General features: G+C 36.1%; 1 protein-coding gene across 1 annotated transcript in view; it reads left to right on the top strand.

Annotated features, from left to right (window-relative positions):
• The window catches only part of LOC150105230 (glutamate [NMDA] receptor subunit 1-like), a 550508-nt gene extending 538376 nt beyond the window's left edge, over nt 1-12132 (top strand). The window contains exon 18 of the mRNA XM_090395141.1: nt 11722-12132. Coding sequence (XP_090251267.1) covers nt 11722-12132 — 411 coding nt within the window. The remainder of the gene's footprint in view (nt 1-11721) is intronic.
• Nucleotides 12133-17586: the final 5454 nt, after the last annotated feature.

Genomic DNA, 17586 nt, shown 5'->3' with positions numbered 1-17586 from the left:
AGGACCTATATTGTTTAACCTTTATATCAATGACATAGCCAGTGGATTGCAGGGGGATATTCAGTTGTTTGCAGATGATGCGAAGCTGGGAAGGATTATTAGTAATAGTGCAGATGTGGTAGCCCTGCAAGAGGATTTAATTAAGCTAGATAGATGGGCAAATGAATGGGTGTGTCAGTTTAATGCAGCAAAATGTAAGGTCTTGAGGTTTGGGAAACATCGATGGGATGCTGCATACTCTATGGGAGAAGTTATACTGGAGGAAGTAGGGGAGACAAGAGTTCTGGGGTTGATGATTGATAGAAACCTGAAGTTTAGGGGACATATTTCAAAGGTGGTGAAGGTAACACAGAGGATTGCTGTAATAATGAGAAGGACACTGACCTGCAGAGATAAGAGGGTTATCATTCCGTTGTATAAGTCTCTGATCAGACCACACTTGGACTATTGTTCTCAGATTTGGTCCCCAGGATTTGAAGGGGATAAATTAACTGTGGAAAGGATACAAAGACGGATGACAAAGATGGTTTCAGGACTGTACAAGGATAGTTATGAAGATCCGCTGAGAGAATGTGGACTGCAGAGTTTGGTGGATAGAAGAAGGAGAGGTGATATGATTGAGACTTTTAAACTGTTGAGAGGTGGTTACAGGGTTGACACTGGGGAGTTCTTTCGCTTGGTTGAACAGCAGGAAGGAGTGATGACAAGAGGCCATCCCTGGAAGTTATGAAAGGAAACTGTGAGCAAGAGGGTAAGGAGTGGTTTCTTTGTGTGGAGGGTGGTTGAGTCGTGGAATGCATTGCCTGATGGAGTGGTGGAAGCGAGAACGGTCAGTGAGTTTAAAGAGTGGTATGATAGACTTTGTGTTTCTCGGGGGGGGGGGGCCTCCCCTCGATGGGTCTTGACAGACTTTATGTCTTAGGAAGGACCTCCCTCGATGAGTCTTTTGACTCCTTGGAGGCCTGAATAATAATAATAATAATAATAATAATAATTAAATCGATCAAAATTAGAAGGGATAGGTGGTTTGGACATATATTTCGACATGATGGACTTGTCAAAAGAATAACTGAAGGCAAAATAGAGAGGAAAAGAAGAAGAGGCAGACCAAGGAAAAGCTTTCTTGACCAAGTCATAGACAGCACGGGTTTGAGGAGTTCCCAGGAGGTTAAGAAGAAAGCCAACGACAGAGCGGAATGGAGGAAATTGCTGCTGATCTACCAGTCCCAAGACTGATGAAACTGATGATGATGATGCTAGCTCATGCCTGAGTTGCAGCTGAAGTATATGATTGCACTATTAAAGTTCAAAGGAACAACTGTAAAAGCTCCGTAGATAAAATAAATATTTTATTTTATTTATGCAATTATTTTAAATTGTGTAGATAAAATAAACATTTTATCTACGCAATTTTAATTAATTATTAATTTAAAACAAAAAAGATCATGAACAATTAATAGTAATCACTTCCCCAAACTTATAGATTGGTTTAGGCAATTTCTTAGCACTTCAGTGCGTCAGGGAAAGAACAATCAGATTTGAACTTGCTGGAATGAAGGATCTTTGCCTGGTTCCTAAGAACTCTGTGCCTGGTGTCAATATCATGAGAATCAAAGCCAGGTGTGTTGGATTCCAAAAATGTAATATAATCTTAATGCTCTTGGATTCTAATCAAAGTGGAATGGCCAGTCTGTCCCAAATAGCAAAGATGACATGAGCAGGGCACCTGATAGACACCTGGTAAGGAAAGAGGTGGTAATGCATCCTTTGTAGATCATAAAAAGGAAGACGATTTTCAAGCTGGTTTTGAAGAAAGTACATAAATTGAATTTGTAAAGGAATCTGTGCTGTTTATTCAGAGGTTCTTTTAAGGTAGGGTATTGAAATTCTTTTCACATCAGATGGTAGGTTTGTTGAAGGATGATAATTATCAATAATTTTTTGGATAATAGTTTTCTTGTATCCATTACACATCAGATTACTTTTATTCAGTTCATCTAACAAGAGGGAATCAGAAGAGCTCTGTGTGCAAGACTCTTGATAATACCCATCTTCTGTGATGAACAATGGTGTGAGGATGAGTGAATGTATCTGCCAGTAAAGGTTGGTTTCTGATAAACTGAAAATTTAACATAAGCTATAGGATTTCAAAAAGTCTATTATGCTTGACTAGAAATTATATTCTTGGTTACATAATCCTTTATATAATTCTTTGTTTGCATATAGAGGCTGTTGCAAGAATCTGTGCTGTTTGTTCAGAAGTTCCTTTAAGGTAGGATATTGAAATTCTTTTCACATCAGATGGTAGGTTTGGTTGAGGGATGAGAATAGCTGTTATTTATCTAGACCAATTTCAACCTGTATTGTGGTCTTATCATTGGGTCCAGCCCAAGGAAGATGCAAAGGATCAATGCAGAAGTCATATATATCTAAGTATAATATATTAAGCAATTTGCTGGTCTGATAATTGAAGGATGAGGTAACTAAAAGTACATTTATACAGTGCTGTACCAAAAATTAGTGATACACTAATCCATTCAAGGTAATTGAACATTTGTTCATTTGAAAGTCATATAAATGAGAGATCACATCACCATATCTTAACCAACTAAATTTGTAGCAGACCTAAAGTCCTAACTTGGTGCTCTTTACCACTGGATAAATGGAAGTTTTTACAGTTTTTGAGTTGTGCTGGAGTTGGATCTTAAAATGACTAACTCAAATTTTAGGCAAATTAATGCAGCTATACCTGGTAAGGTTAGGAGAGTATTTCATTGCCATTGTGATTCTCTTGTAATGACTTCTGTATAGCACGTTCATTTTCTTTCATCTGATCTTGTGTGAAGGTGTGAAAGAGTGTCAAAAGTGGTCTACAAAAAAGATTACATTCTCTGATATCATTCATCATAAATAAAATTGAGTTAATTATTATCCTTATATGTCTGCTTCTTCCATTAAAAGTTTACAATGATACATTCCTGATGCACTTTGATAGTATGGACAAACAGGTAGATCTGCTGAGCTCCCCAAAAAACATCAATTACATCCATTCTTTAGAAAAGATAAATTTCACCTTTGGCATAAAATTTATTATTTATTCAAGATACCAAATAATTTTATATAAATTTGGTTTTTAATCCTATTTCCCAAGTAAGCAAACAGACAAGAAAGTCAAGTTTGCACCTGCAAGTAGTGCAAGTCCAAGGCAACTCATGGTAAAACTGGATAAAGCTCTGATCACTTTCCTTAGTATTTTTCCCTTAATGTAAAGCACATCCCCTTGCAGAGATGTATGATGCTAAACATTAAAGACAATGGTCGAAACTGGTATGGGTAGTGACCATTGCCTTTAATGTTTAACATCATACATCTCTGCAAGGGGATGTGCTTTACAATAAGGGAAAAATACTAAGGAAAGTGATCAGAGCTTTATCCAGTTTTACCACGAGTTGCCTTGGACTTGCACTACTTGCAGGTGCAAACTTGACTTTCTTGTCTGTTTGCTTACTCGAGAAATAGGATTAAAAACCAAGTTTATATAAAATTACTTGGCATCTTGAAAACATAATATACCCAAGTTAAAAAAAACTTTCTACATTTATTATTGTTATCATCAGTAAACTTCCAATGGAGTCAAGATTCATGATGGGATGTCTTGCTGTCACATACACACTCACCAAACTGTGCCTTAAACTTATTCACTGTTTCCACACTCACCACATTGTCAGGTGGTATACCATACTCACCTGCCACTCTCCATGAAAAAGCATATTTCTTCACCCCTGCTTACAAGAAGAATGAAGAATAAGTTCTAACTCTGTCGTCCCTAATTGTATGAAAAATCTCTTTCACATTAATCTGATAGCAACCAATAACTCCTTACAACTTATTCATGTTCTTCTCCTTCCCAAATGCCATGTCTCAGTAATTCCACTCTGTCTTCATTCCCTTGAAAGCCAAATGACTAAGTCTGAGCACTGCAATCTGCAGTCTCTACTCAAATCTACTCTACTGCATTATTGCTAAAATATGTTGTGGTATTCTCACTGTATTAGCAATGCATTCCTAAAATTTTACACTTTTGTCAACTGTCACCCACAGATCTCTTAAATCCCTCCACCTCCTGCATAACGTCGTGATATGCACTCCACTCTACATTCCATCCTTGCTTTTCAAAACCTTACACTTTGGAACACTGAACTGATAGTAGCTCCACTCACACAGTCTATTCAGATCTTCCTGTAAAACCACAACATCTGTTCTACTACTCATAGTTCTCTCCAACTTTGCACCATTTGCAAACAATGTGTCCTCCTTTTAAACCTCTCTCAAAATCATTAACATAAAAGGTAAACAGCAATGGCCCCAAAGCTGATTCCTGCAGCACACAACTTGTGACTTTCCTCCTCTGTAAACTGCTTCATCCATACACAACTTGCTGATACCATCACACAACCAGTGTCCTATCTGACTCGCTACTTTGTTATCTAATTCCATCTGTTCTAATTTAAGTACTGTTAAATTGGAGTATTAAAAATCACTCTAAATTAATTACAGTAAACTGGAAATCTGTGATAGGTTACCACATGACAATTTACTTCTGCATTGATATTGAACTGTTTGAAAGGTGTGTGGCTAGTATATCTTGGAAGGGCTGACTGGTTTTTTTTAAGTGGATTTTATAATTATTATTATTATTGCACCCTCCATGAAGTCAGTAGACCCATCATAATGTTAGCTGTTTAAATGCACTAAAAATGTGTCTAATTTGTCTAGAGTCTAGACCATAGGCCCAAATAGTAACACATAATTTACATCAAACTATACCACAGGCTTGAGTATAGCTGCTTTGAGTGGTTGTTCTGTGTAGAAATTAGCTAAATGGAAAACAAAACTGGAATCCAATACATTATCATGAATCTCTGTTAGTGGTGCATTAGTAAATAGTGAAGTAATATCAGAGCTAATCCAGTGTCTGAATGTTTAAGGGTATGGTTTTTAATATAAAGTGAACAGAATATATTACAAAGGAAAGAGAGTTACCTATGAAGGGAGCAAGTACTTTGCCACCTGTTTGTCAAGTTTGTATGTAGGACATGTTCCTCAAGTACCAATATTATGGAGGCCTGACCAAATTGAACAACTTCTTATGCCACGTGTCTATCCTGCATCTGCTGCTGAATGCCAGTGAAGTCAGTTCTATTAAGGTCTTGTTTCATGTTGTCCATCCATTTTGTTCAGATCCCTTTCCCTTTTTTTAGCACTTTCTGGATCAGTTAACATAATCTTGCTGATCAAGTGAATGTTCTACATTTGGAAAATATGACTAAATCATTCTGTAAGGTGGCTGAACAGAACATCCCTTCAACATATATTCATTATTCATAAAGTCAAACCATCTCACTTCCAAGATACTTTCAACACTGTTCATCAAAAAGATTAAGTCTCTGATTTTCTTATATAGTGAAACCCGTGGAGTATTCATAACTAAAAAATCACAAGCATGCCACAATAATTAACTTTTTAATATATAAGTATTTCATCTTAGGTATCATAAGACATCATCAGTACAATTATTAAACAACAATAGGAATTACATTAAAAAAAAAAAAAAACCTTAGTGTGCATTGGAATCCCTCTATGTATACAGTAGCATATTGTTTAATTTTGATGGTATATATCAGAACCCAGAATTATAAGTAAATAAGGTGACCTCGTTACCTCCAGTTGGTGAAAGCGATCATGTGGTATTGACTTGGGAGGTTGCAAAATCTGTGGATTTTTCTATTAAGAAGGGGTATGTACGAAACTACAGGTTAGGCAATTATAACAAGCTTCGGAGTGAGCTTGCAGCCATCCCATGGCAGAACATGTTGCAAGGGAAAGATGTTAGCAGTGCTTGGGATAAAATCAGTGGGTATCTGAGGAAAGCAATATCAGATTGTGTCCCCATGGTCAGGAGGTCAAACAAGGCAGGCATTAGATGGATGAGCAGTAGTATCAAGCTTGAACTACAAAAAAAGAAAATGTTATGGAGAATTTACAAGGAGAAGGGCGATCAGGACACCCATGAGCAGTACAAGGCTCAAGCTAGGAAGGTTACCAGCATAGTAAGAAAAGCTAAATCAGATTATGAGAAGACCTTAGCCAAAGAGATCAAGGGTAATCCCAAAGAGTTCTTCCGCTATGTGGCAAGTAAGAGGAAGAATGACTTCGGAAGGATAACCTTAGTGGGTGCTGATGGTATTGAGGTGACAAAATCAGATGTAATAGTCGAGTTACTGAGTGATCACTTCTCAAAAGTCTATCACCCAAGTGAGGATATCTCTATACCTATAGCAATACCTAATGTGAGAATTGAAGCTAAAGAATCAGAGGTATTAAATATATTGCGAAACTTAAATGCAAACACTGCGGTAGGCTTAGATGGAATATCAGCTCGGGTGTTGCATGAATGTGCAAATGAATTGTCAACCCCTCTTACCTGGATATTTAATTTAAGTTTGAACTCTGGTATGGTCCCTAGGGAGTGGAAGTTAGGCAAAGTGGTTCCTTTGCATAAGGGTGGCTCTAAAACTGCAGTATTGAATTACAGACCAATCACCATCTCAGGAGTAGTGGTAAAAGTATTGGAAAAGTTGGTTAAAGACAAAATTCAAGAATGGGTGGATCAGGATATGATACTCTATAGAGGCCAACATGGTTTTGTTAAAGGTAGATCCTGCCTTAGCAATCTATTAACTATCCATAATAGAATAACATCAGAGTTGGACAAAGGAACTGGCTACACAGTGGTACTTCTGGATTTTGCTAAGGCTTTTGACAGGATACCCCATAGAACACTGTTACGCAAATTGGAGCAGATGGGAATGGATATTAAATTGGTGATATGGATAGGAGAATGGCTCAGGGAGAGATACCATAAGGTGGTGTATGGAGGAGCCGAGTCCAGAATGAGGCAGGTGACCAGTGGTGTGCCTCAGGGCTCTGTGCTTGGGCCAATGTTGTTTAATTTGTATATAAATGATATAGGAAACGGCTTAAAGGGAGATATTCAGTTGTTTGCTGATGATGCAAAGTTGTGTAGTGCAATAAAAAATCAAGCTGATGTTGAAAGTTTGCAGGAGGATTTAAATAAGCTGGTAAAATGGGCAAAAGAAAATGGATGTCAGTTCAATGTGGAAAAGTGTAAAGTCTTGCATTTTGGGATTAAAAGATTACCAGCTGTGTACTACATAGATGGAAAGGTACTCCAAGAGATTGATGAGGCTAGGGACTTAGGGGTATTGGTAGATAAGGAGATGAAGTTCAGAGGACACATTGCTAAGGTGTCCAAGATTGCACATAGGATTACTTGGTTGTTGAGGAACACACTGACATCCAGAGATAAAGAGGTTATTATTCCCCTTTATAAAGCATTGATACTTCCACATTTGGATTACTGTGCTCAGGTCTGGTCACCTGGATTCCTTGGAGATGAGGAGGCTGTGGAGAGGGTTCAGAGAAGAGTGACCAAGTTGGTGAGTGATATAAAAAATGCTCCCTACATTGATAGATTGAGAGCTTGTGGATTGCAGAGATTGGCTGATAGGCGAAGAAGAGGGGATATGATAGAAACATTCAAATTACTAAAAGGTTTTTATAGGATTGATGCAGGGGAAATGTTTCAGCTGTGTGATAGTGATGGAAGAACAAGAGGTCATCTCTGGAAATTAAAGAAGAGTGTGGTTAACAAAGGTGTCAGAACAAGGTTTTTTGCCTGGAGGGTGGTGAATGAGTGGAATTCATTGCCTGACTTTGTTGTGAGCTCTTCATCTGTAAATGAATTCAAGAAGAGATATGACAGATATTGTTTTGCTAGTTTGGGTCTCCCGCGATGAGTCTACTGACTCCATGGAGATACCCGTAATAATAATAATAATTATTTATTGACTTATTGCTGATATTTTGCTGGTGTTATAACCAGCATTTTCAGAGCACAAAAACACAGTTTGTTACAGTATGTGAGAAGATGCTGGTTAGAAGATACTGGTTATAACACCAGCGAAATATCAGCAATAAGTCAATAAATAATTATTGACTTATTGCTGTGTTCTGATATATACTGTCAAAATTAAACAACATGAATGACGAACACGTAAGCCTTTCTACATGTTTTATACATCAGTTATCTTTTAATTTAATTTAATTACAGCCCAATAGTTTTTAATTGTAAGCCATTCCTAATCTTTTAATCACCTCACCAATATCAGTTATACAGCTGCAAGATTATCGAAGCAAAAGGCTTGTTCTATAGCACATCTGTTAAGAAATACAAAGATTCATCTTTATCACTTTTTTTTTTACATTACCTTCATTTTCTCAGTATTGGTAATCAAACCTAGTTGACCCTTGGTATCATCATCAAATGTATAAGGAGTTAATTTCTCTCACATTATTGATGAATAAGGCCAAATCAGCAGCATAATCCAGGTCAAATACTCCAAGATTCTTAAACCATTTTAGTCCTCAGTCTTTGCAGAGATAGACACCTCACAAAATCATTTATAAGATTAAATTGAAAAGTTGATAGGACACAGCTTTATTCCAGTTGCTGTTTTAAACTATTTACTAAATGCTTTATCATATGAAGTGGTCATAATGGAATAAGTTTGTCAGTTATTCCATAAGCTCTTACAGTTTTCCAAAAATTTTGCCTGTCAACCAAATCAAAAGTCTTTTTGAAATCAATGAAACACGTGATCAGAGGTTTCTGAAATTCAAATTCCCAAGATTTCTTAAGGATATGTTTCATTGAAAATATTCTGTCTTTGCAGCTTCTTCCACTTCTGCAACCACTTTGTACATCTCAGAGTTGCTTGTCAACCAGGTCTTTTACCCTTTTTTAGAATATAACAGTGCAGAGGGTCTGGGACAGATAATAAATTAATTCCCCTATAATACTTGCACATTGCATAATCTCCTTTCTTAAAAATAAACATTGTTATACTTCTGATGAAGTCTCTGGGAACTTTACCACTTCAATAGAAAATGTTCAGAATTTCAGTTAGCAAAGCCACTATACTCTTCCCACTTCCTTCCAGCATTCTCAATCACATCCTGGAGATTTACAAAGCCTTCATTTATTTATAGCCAGTCTAACTTCAGATTTTGTAAGGGGCTGATATCAAATTGGATTATCACAATGCTTTGCCTGCCTTGCAATGATGGCATCTTACCTTTCAACTGTAGTCATATTTTTATCTTTTAAAAACTTCACTCTGTTCTCTCTCTCTAGCTGTATTCTATGCTATGCTGTTAAACCAGAAGTTTTAATCTATTTTCAACTGTACTTTTACTTGTTTATTATTGTCCCTATACCTTAATTATCATTTATTTGGATGCTATCCAACCTCTTTCTGATTCTCTTCTTTCAGCAGTGATATTTAATGATCCATATATATAATTTGGTTGGTTTTATGTAATAAGGTCTGAGCTTGTTAACAAATACTTCAGCCAAGATATTTTCTTCAGTAATTTGAGAAGGTTTTTCTTTTGTATAATAGTAGGATTTTTGGTCTACAATTTGATATGTAGAATGATCTTGTAGAAGATTATACACATTTTTGTTGCAATCTGTTTGATTCATTATAACAGTAGCATTACCTTCATCTCCTTTTGACTATAACATTCTTCTTGTACTTGTACAGCTTTTTAAAATTATTTCTTTTTGTGATATATTGCCGCTTGGTTGGCTGAGTGGTTAGCATATCCACTTTCCAGCAAAAGGCCATGGGTTTGAATCCAGCTGTGGACATGGATGTTTGTGGTTTTCTGTGAAAACACTAGTGGTGGTAGACAGTAGATGTTGTTTAATTTGTATATAAATGATATAGGAAACAGCTTAAAGGGAGATATTCAGTTGTTTGCTGATGATGCAAAGTTGTGTAGTGCAATAAAAAATCAAGCCGATGTTGAAAGTTTGCAGGAGGATTTAAATAAGCTGGTAAAATGGGCAAAAGAAAATAGATGTGTAAAGTGTAAATGGATGTGGAAAAGTGTAAAGTCATGCATTTTGGGATTAAAAGATTACCAGCTGTGTACTACATTGATGGAAAGGTACTCCAAGAGATTGATGAGGCTAGGGACTTAGGGGTATTGGTAGATAGGGAGATGAAGTTCAGAGGACACATTGCTAAGGTGTCCAAGATTGCACATAGGATTACTTGGTTGTTGAGGAACACACTGACATCCAGAGATAAAGAGGTTATTATTCCTCTTTATAAAGCATTGATACTTCCACATTTGGATTACTGTGCTCAGGTCTGGTCACCTGGATTCTTTGGAGATGAGGAGGCTGTGGAGAGGGTTCAGAGAAGAGTGACCAAGTTGGTGAGTGATATAAAAATGCTCCCTACATTGATAGATTGAGAGCTTGTGGATTGCAGAGATTGGTTGATAGGCGAAGAAGAGGGGATATGATAGAAACATTCAAATTACTAAAAGGTTTTTATAGGATTGATGCAGGGGAAATGTTTCAGCTGTGTGATAATGATGGAAGAACAAGAGGTCATCTCTGGAAATTAAAGAAGAGTGTGGTTAACAAAGAGTGTGGTTAACCACGCTCCAGGCAAAAAACCTTGTCAGAACAAGGTTTTTTGCCTGGAGGGTGGTGAATGAGTGGAATTCATTGCCTGACTTAGTTGTGAGCTCTTCGTCTGTAAATGAATTCAAGAAGAGATATGACAGATATTGTTTTGCTAGTTTGGGTCTCCCGCGACGAGTCTACTGACTCCATGGAGATACCCGTAATAATAATAATAGATGGCGTAGCTGCAGTTCAATGTAGTTGGTGGAGACAAAGAGTTGTAGAGTAGATGCCTTCCCTCGATGAGTCTTTGGATTACTTGAAGGTGTCACATAATAATAATAATAATATTGCTTAGGGAGGGTTTGGATTTCATCAGGTTGTTGGCTATTACAGGAGGTAGCACGTATATCCCTTGTTCAATGTACATCATTCTTTCCAATTTTCGTACTTGCCTGGATGCTGGCCAAGGCCTAGATGTGACATTCACTAAGTGCATTGATAGCCTCTTCTTCTGAGGTTACAGATAAGTTTACAACATGATCCTGACATAGTTCCAGTTAAAACTGTTCTATACAGTTTTACAGCTACATTATTTTACCTCTTGACCTTTCAAATACATTCAGGTATTGCTTCTGTTAAATAGTTCTTGATTTGTGCCTTGTAGCATTGATCGGCTTTTCACTCAATCCTGATTCTATCTCCTGAGCTTTCCATAATCACCAGTCTTACAATTCCACATAACTTCTTTCCTCACAGAATTCTTGTGCAAATGGAAGGTAGAGTTGACACCTCATTTCTAATCACATCCTCAGATGAAATGATCATATCCAAGACTCTTGATCCTTGGGTGTCTTCCATTGCATACTACCTAAGTAAATTATCCTTAATTGACTCAACAATGATAATCCTTTTCTTATTGGCTAAGCCAGTTTGCCAGCCACTGCCTCTACTATCTAGATTATCCCCACTGGTCTGTTCTTATGGGTTTTCCTAAAAATACTACTCATAGAAAGTGGAAATTTAAAAAATTTATTCTTTGGCTATTTATCAATATCGATATTATGTAACAGATTTATGTTGCTTTGAAAAGTTCATAAATTATTCAGAACACAGAATTAAGAATGTGTGACTTAATTATTAATTTCTTTCAGAAGCGCAAGACTCTACGAGCGACTCTTCAAGCCCAAAAAAGACTCAAAGCAAATGGTATGGAAGCTTTTACAATTGAAAAAGGAATGTTAGGACTTATGGCATCTCATCCATTACCAACCATAGCTACTACAAGCAGTAGTGCATGCATTATCCCACCTCGCCATATGGAACCACCATCGCCACCACCACCACCTCGTGCAATTCGTTTAGCTGAGGTATCTTCCTCTCCACTTGGACTGAAAACTCTAAGAGAAACCGACATAGATCCTGACCTACGAAATCTTCCCCCCCCACCACCGCCACCTGCATCATCACCAGCAGTTCGGATGCGTGGTGGTCGAGTGACTTACACCCTAAGAAATGAACCACCCTACACAAGTAGCAGTGATTCTTTTGATATACCTGTTTAGAAATGACTGCATAAAACAGGTATGAAACATCATTAAATTGTTATGTTAAGATTCTGTTATACATAATAGAAAGTCTAAGAAGAAAGAAGTAAAGAAGAGTAACATTTCTGATGTAAAGTGAAATCGTTCATATACTCCTAATGAGTACTCAATATCTTTTTTTTTTAGAAAACTCACGGATCACTGCTACTGACCAAAATAGAATAGGTAGGTTTCTGTAATAAGAAGAAAAAAAAAAAAGCTTTGTCTGTTTATTAGTGTAGGTCATAGGAAATCATCAGAAACATAAGTACCTGACATTGTAAATATATACAAGATTTATTGTTTATTGCACATAGAAGTCTTTTGGATGCAGATAGTGTTTGTTTAATTTACATTTCTTCCTCAATCAATGTGTTTAGTCAGCTATATCATTTTATATGTTTTATCATAAAAAATACTATTCTTATGTATAGGGACATAACTAATTACGAAGGCTGATCTGCACCTTTACTACTCTCTCTCTCTTCTGTAAATACCTCACTATGTATAAGTTGTGTTAGATTGTTATTTCAGTCATATTATTTTCAGCATTTGCTAAATTATAGTTAAGGCCTTGCAAGTTAACATGAGATGTGACTTCTGCTTTCCAAGTTCCTATCCTTTGCCAATGGAATTTCTCTTATTATCTTTTAGCGTTTTGTTTTAGTTAGTTGAGTCCTGAGATTATAGCATTGCTGCTTGCTTGAAACTCCTGTAAATATGTACAAATGAATGATGCTGTAGTTAACATATTAAGCATATAGGAACAATATATTTTGTGCACAGAAAATAACATAGAGCTTTACACACATTTTGGGAACCAGAGGAAAATGACTGGTTCTCATTTTCCAGAGAAAACTCAGCTTGCTAATTAGTATAGATTACATGCTTAGTCGATAATTTTGTTGGAAATATGAATATTATCATAGAGAGCAATTTAGTTTCAATGGCAGAATTTTAGTATTAAAGCAAAAGTGATGAGATTCTAAACAGCCAGTATTGATTCTTAGCATTTTAAATTTGAAAATATATAGGACAGACCAGAAGTAACTGATGCAAGTTTATATTGTTTTGAATAACATACTTCACTAATATAAAAGATTTTTATTCACGCTGAAATTCAAGTAACAGGAATCCTCGAGTTCTTCAGTTTTGAAACATTGAGGACCATAAGTTTTACTTTGTGAAAAGAAAAAGGGATGAGGAAAATTTGATGTATACCTGCATATGATACACTTATATTAATACTGATGAACTGTATAAAAAATTAAACAAGCATGTCAGTTGATTTAATAATAAATAACCCAGTTAATGAGCTAGCTTTACTAATTAGTATTTTGAGCAATTATTATTTAATAATACTTAATAATAATTTATTATTATGATGATTATTATTACAGCACACTCTCTATGTAATCAACAGACTCAGTATGGAATTCCCACTTAACTAGCAACATTTCCATATTCAAATTTCTGTTTCAGTTGCTGTCATTCATGTTTAAGTTTCTGGAACAGAAAACTACATATATACTGGAATGCAAATAAATAATTTTTCTAACTAAATGTCCCAATGGCTTATAAATAATTAATTTTACTCGGTAAATTATTTATTTGCATTCCAGTATCTATTAAGTTTTCTGTTCTAGAAACATCAGCTTGAATCATAACTAGCAACATGTTTATCATATTGAACCTTACACTTCTTAACACTCCCAACATTCACAGTGCATTCTGGTAATGCATTCCATTCACCCATCACTCTCCATGTAAGAAATCTACTCATCACACCCCTCTTCACTGCACTTTTACATGGAGAGTGTTGCAAGTTTTACAAGTGAGAGGGAAGAACAAGAGGCAATCCCTGGAAGGGATTGCCTCTTGTTCTTCCCTCTCACTTTCCAGTCTTTTTATAATTCCCTATCCCTGTAACCAACATTTCAGAGTTCTGAAATTGCCTTGTTGACTCATCTCTGGATCGTCTCCAATGTTTCCACATTGCAGTGGAAACCAGGTGACCAAATTTGAACACAATAGCCCATGTATAGTCTGATCAGTGTCTTTTTTACAGTGGCACGACTAGCTTCTTATTCTTATTCTTATTCTCGTAGCAATGCAGTGCGATAACACCAGTAACACTTGCAATGTACCATATAAACAGCAGTTTATTGTTAACCATCATTTCTCCATCCCCAATCCTAGATTTTGAATCTCTTACTTTTTTCTTTTGGCACAATTCCACCGATACCCTACATAGCATTATATTTCTGCACTTCAGAGTACAACACATGCACTCATTAATATTAAAACTATAACTCCACTCATTTTTGTGAGCCATAAGTATATTCAAATGTTCCTGAAGGGAATTAACTTCAAGAGCACTCCTTGTTATTCTCTTCCATCTTTGCATCATCAGCAAACAACTGAAAATCCCCAGTCAATCCACATGAAAAATATCATTAACAAATGAGTTAATGATATTTTATGTGGATTTACTTCATGTGTGAGAAACAGAACTCTGCAGCACACAACTAGCTATATTTTTTTTTTTTTAAGACAACTACAAAATCAGTTTGTTGTCATTCAGAGAGCCAGCCTTTAATCTACTCAACTAATTTATTATCCAGGTTGGTGTACATGGCATGTACACCAACCTGCTATATAGTAATCTATTAAATACCTTTGCAAAGTCTAAGAATATCACAGTATATGAATCTCCCCTATCTGGCACATTCATCATCCTATCATAAAATGTAAGTAGATTGCTAACTTTTAAAAAATTAGCAATCAGTCTTGCAATCAATCAGAATTATATTGATTAACTTTGAAGTTCACAAAAAATCAAGCAACATTAGTATATATCTGTTATATGTAGCAAATTTTTACTTGAATGCCTCACTTTGCATATATAGCTTTTCTCACTTCATGAAGCTAGCATAATACCACTACTAGCATAATCATAAAGAAATAGTAGAACTGTTTTATGAAATACTATTGTATATTTCTGAATATATGATTTGTTCTGGTGCATGCTTGCCTTCACTGCACTTATTCAAAGACACCTGGCTTCATAAAACCTAAATCTGAAAAAATGTGAATTCATATTCAGAAAATCTCTCAGAATCAGTATGAATCAGAAGTTCTAGGGATCCATATTTTATTCCCATCTAACAAACTTTTATCATGTCACAGACACTCATGTGTCTGTGACATCTTAGATATTTTAGCATGCAGTCCTGCTGGTAGTCATGGCAATATGTGTTCTCTTTGCACTCATATGTCAATACTGATGTATATTTTTTGTAAGCAGAGCACCAGTTACATCAGTGCAAAGACATAGTATTGAAATTAATAATGGACTACGTATAGACCACAGTAATAACTTTAATTAAATAACGGTATTTCGTACTGAAAGTAACAGTACATCCTCAGTGTAGAACAAACATTTAAAGGAATGGAATACAAAGTACAGAACAGTAGGTGGATCACCAAATAAAATTGTTGTCACGTGGCAGAAGATTAATTACTAAAATATTATTAAATAATTCTTTAAAGATAATTATTTCATTGATGGTTGCATAAAATAAGAGTCTCCCAAACTTTTGGAAGAGAGAGAGACGGTCATTTCGATTTAAATTTGGCCAATGTAAGAGGGCTTTGCAACTTTCTTTAAAAAGGCGTTCATATTTAAACCTGCATCTGTGGAGAAGACAAGCTTTATTTCACTGGATATTATGATTAGTGTCAATGCTATGTTATGCTAGACCAGACTTATGAGGTTTCATGTATTCGATATAATATTGATGTTCCTTCATTCTTTTTTCCACAGAACTGCCTGTTTGTCCAAAATATGACAAATTGCATTCACATGGTATCTGGTAAACACCAGCCACCTACAATTTGAAGTTGCGGCTTCAATTTTTAAAAGCAAGTTACTGCCATGTAATATATCGAGTGCTGAAATCCATTGGCTAACTTCATTAAGAAAAAATAATGAAATATCTATTTCAAAAGCCAATAAAGAAAAAGCTGTTGTGATCATGGATAAAACTGACTATGAGAGAAAAGTAACCAGCTTTTTACAAGATACCTCCACCTATCAAGAAACAATCATAATCCTACAAATTCGCAAATTAAACAATTAAATAAGTTGCTTGATGAAATCATCAGTTGGGATCAAAACTTCATGGATAAACTGCACACTCATTTTGGAAGAACTCCTCGCTTATATGGCCTCCCAAAAATCCATAAAGAAGGTTATCCGGTAAGACCCATCGTGAATTGTATTGACTCTCCCACATATCGAATTGCTAAATTTTTGTCACGATCATTAACTGCCCTTACTGGACATTCTAGATCTTTCATCAAAAATTTTACACATTTTCTTGAAAAAATAAAGGATGTTCAAATCAAAGAGTCTGACTTACTAGTCAGTTTTGATATTGTTTCCCTTTTTACCAATATTCCATTAGCTGACACGGTCAATTTACTATATGATGATTACCCTCTGGATATTATTGTTATTATTATTATTATTAAAACAACGTGAGAAAGGTGGATGCTCCAAGAGGAGGTGAGAGAATGTGTAGGCAGGAAAGTAATGGGATGATCAGGGATCAAAAGGAAACAGATGGAATTGCAAAGGGTTCTAAAATGAAGAAGCAGAAAGGGAAATGGCCCCAGTCCAGCATGGAGAGATCACATCGAGTGAGTGGTATCAGTGGAACTAGCTGTAGATCCAGAAATGAGTTGTTGTGTTTGTATACCAATGCTAGAAGTATAAGAAACAAGGCAGATGAAATGGTTGCACTAATTGCGTCTGTGCACCCAGAGATTGTCGGAATAAGTGAGACATGGTTAGATGAGGATGACATCCTGACAGGAATAGAGATGGAAAGGTATGATGTGTTTCGTGAGGATAGAAGGGGTAAAAAGGGAGGGGGAGTGCTATTGATGATAGAGAAAGAGTTATGTCCATACAACGTAGAGATGCAAGGGGGAAATGGGGCCAGTGGTTTTGAGGCAGTATGGTGTGAGATAGAGGTGAATAGAATCAAATACTTGGTGGGATGTTGTTATAGACCTGGTAATGTGGATGGTGGTGATAGTGAAATGTATAGTCAAATAAGCCAAGCAAATAAGAAAAGGGTGATCATTATGGGTGATTTTAATTATGGCAATATAGACTGGAATGAAGAGATAGCAACTGGAAGTAAAGAAAATGAGTTTCTTGAGTTTTTGAGGGATAACTACCTCAGACAGTATGTAACAGAGGGCACAAGAGGATTAAGGGTCTTGGATTTGGTCATCTCATCGGAGGATGTAATTATCAATGAGGTATCAAATCATCCACCAATTGGTGAAAGTGACCATGAGGTGATTACTTGGGTGGTTGCCAGCAGTGCAAGGACCCCTGTGAAAAAAGGGTATATGTGG

Source organism: Typopeltis vanoorti, chromosome 7, assembly GCF_054136105.1.
Source record: "Typopeltis vanoorti isolate ZY-2024b chromosome 7, IOZ_Tvanoo_1.0, whole genome shotgun sequence".
NCBI lineage: Eukaryota > Metazoa > Arthropoda > Arachnida > Uropygi > Thelyphonidae > Typopeltis > Typopeltis vanoorti.
Note: the sequence above shows the minus strand (reverse complement) of the source record. Positions and strands in the feature narration are given on the sequence as shown.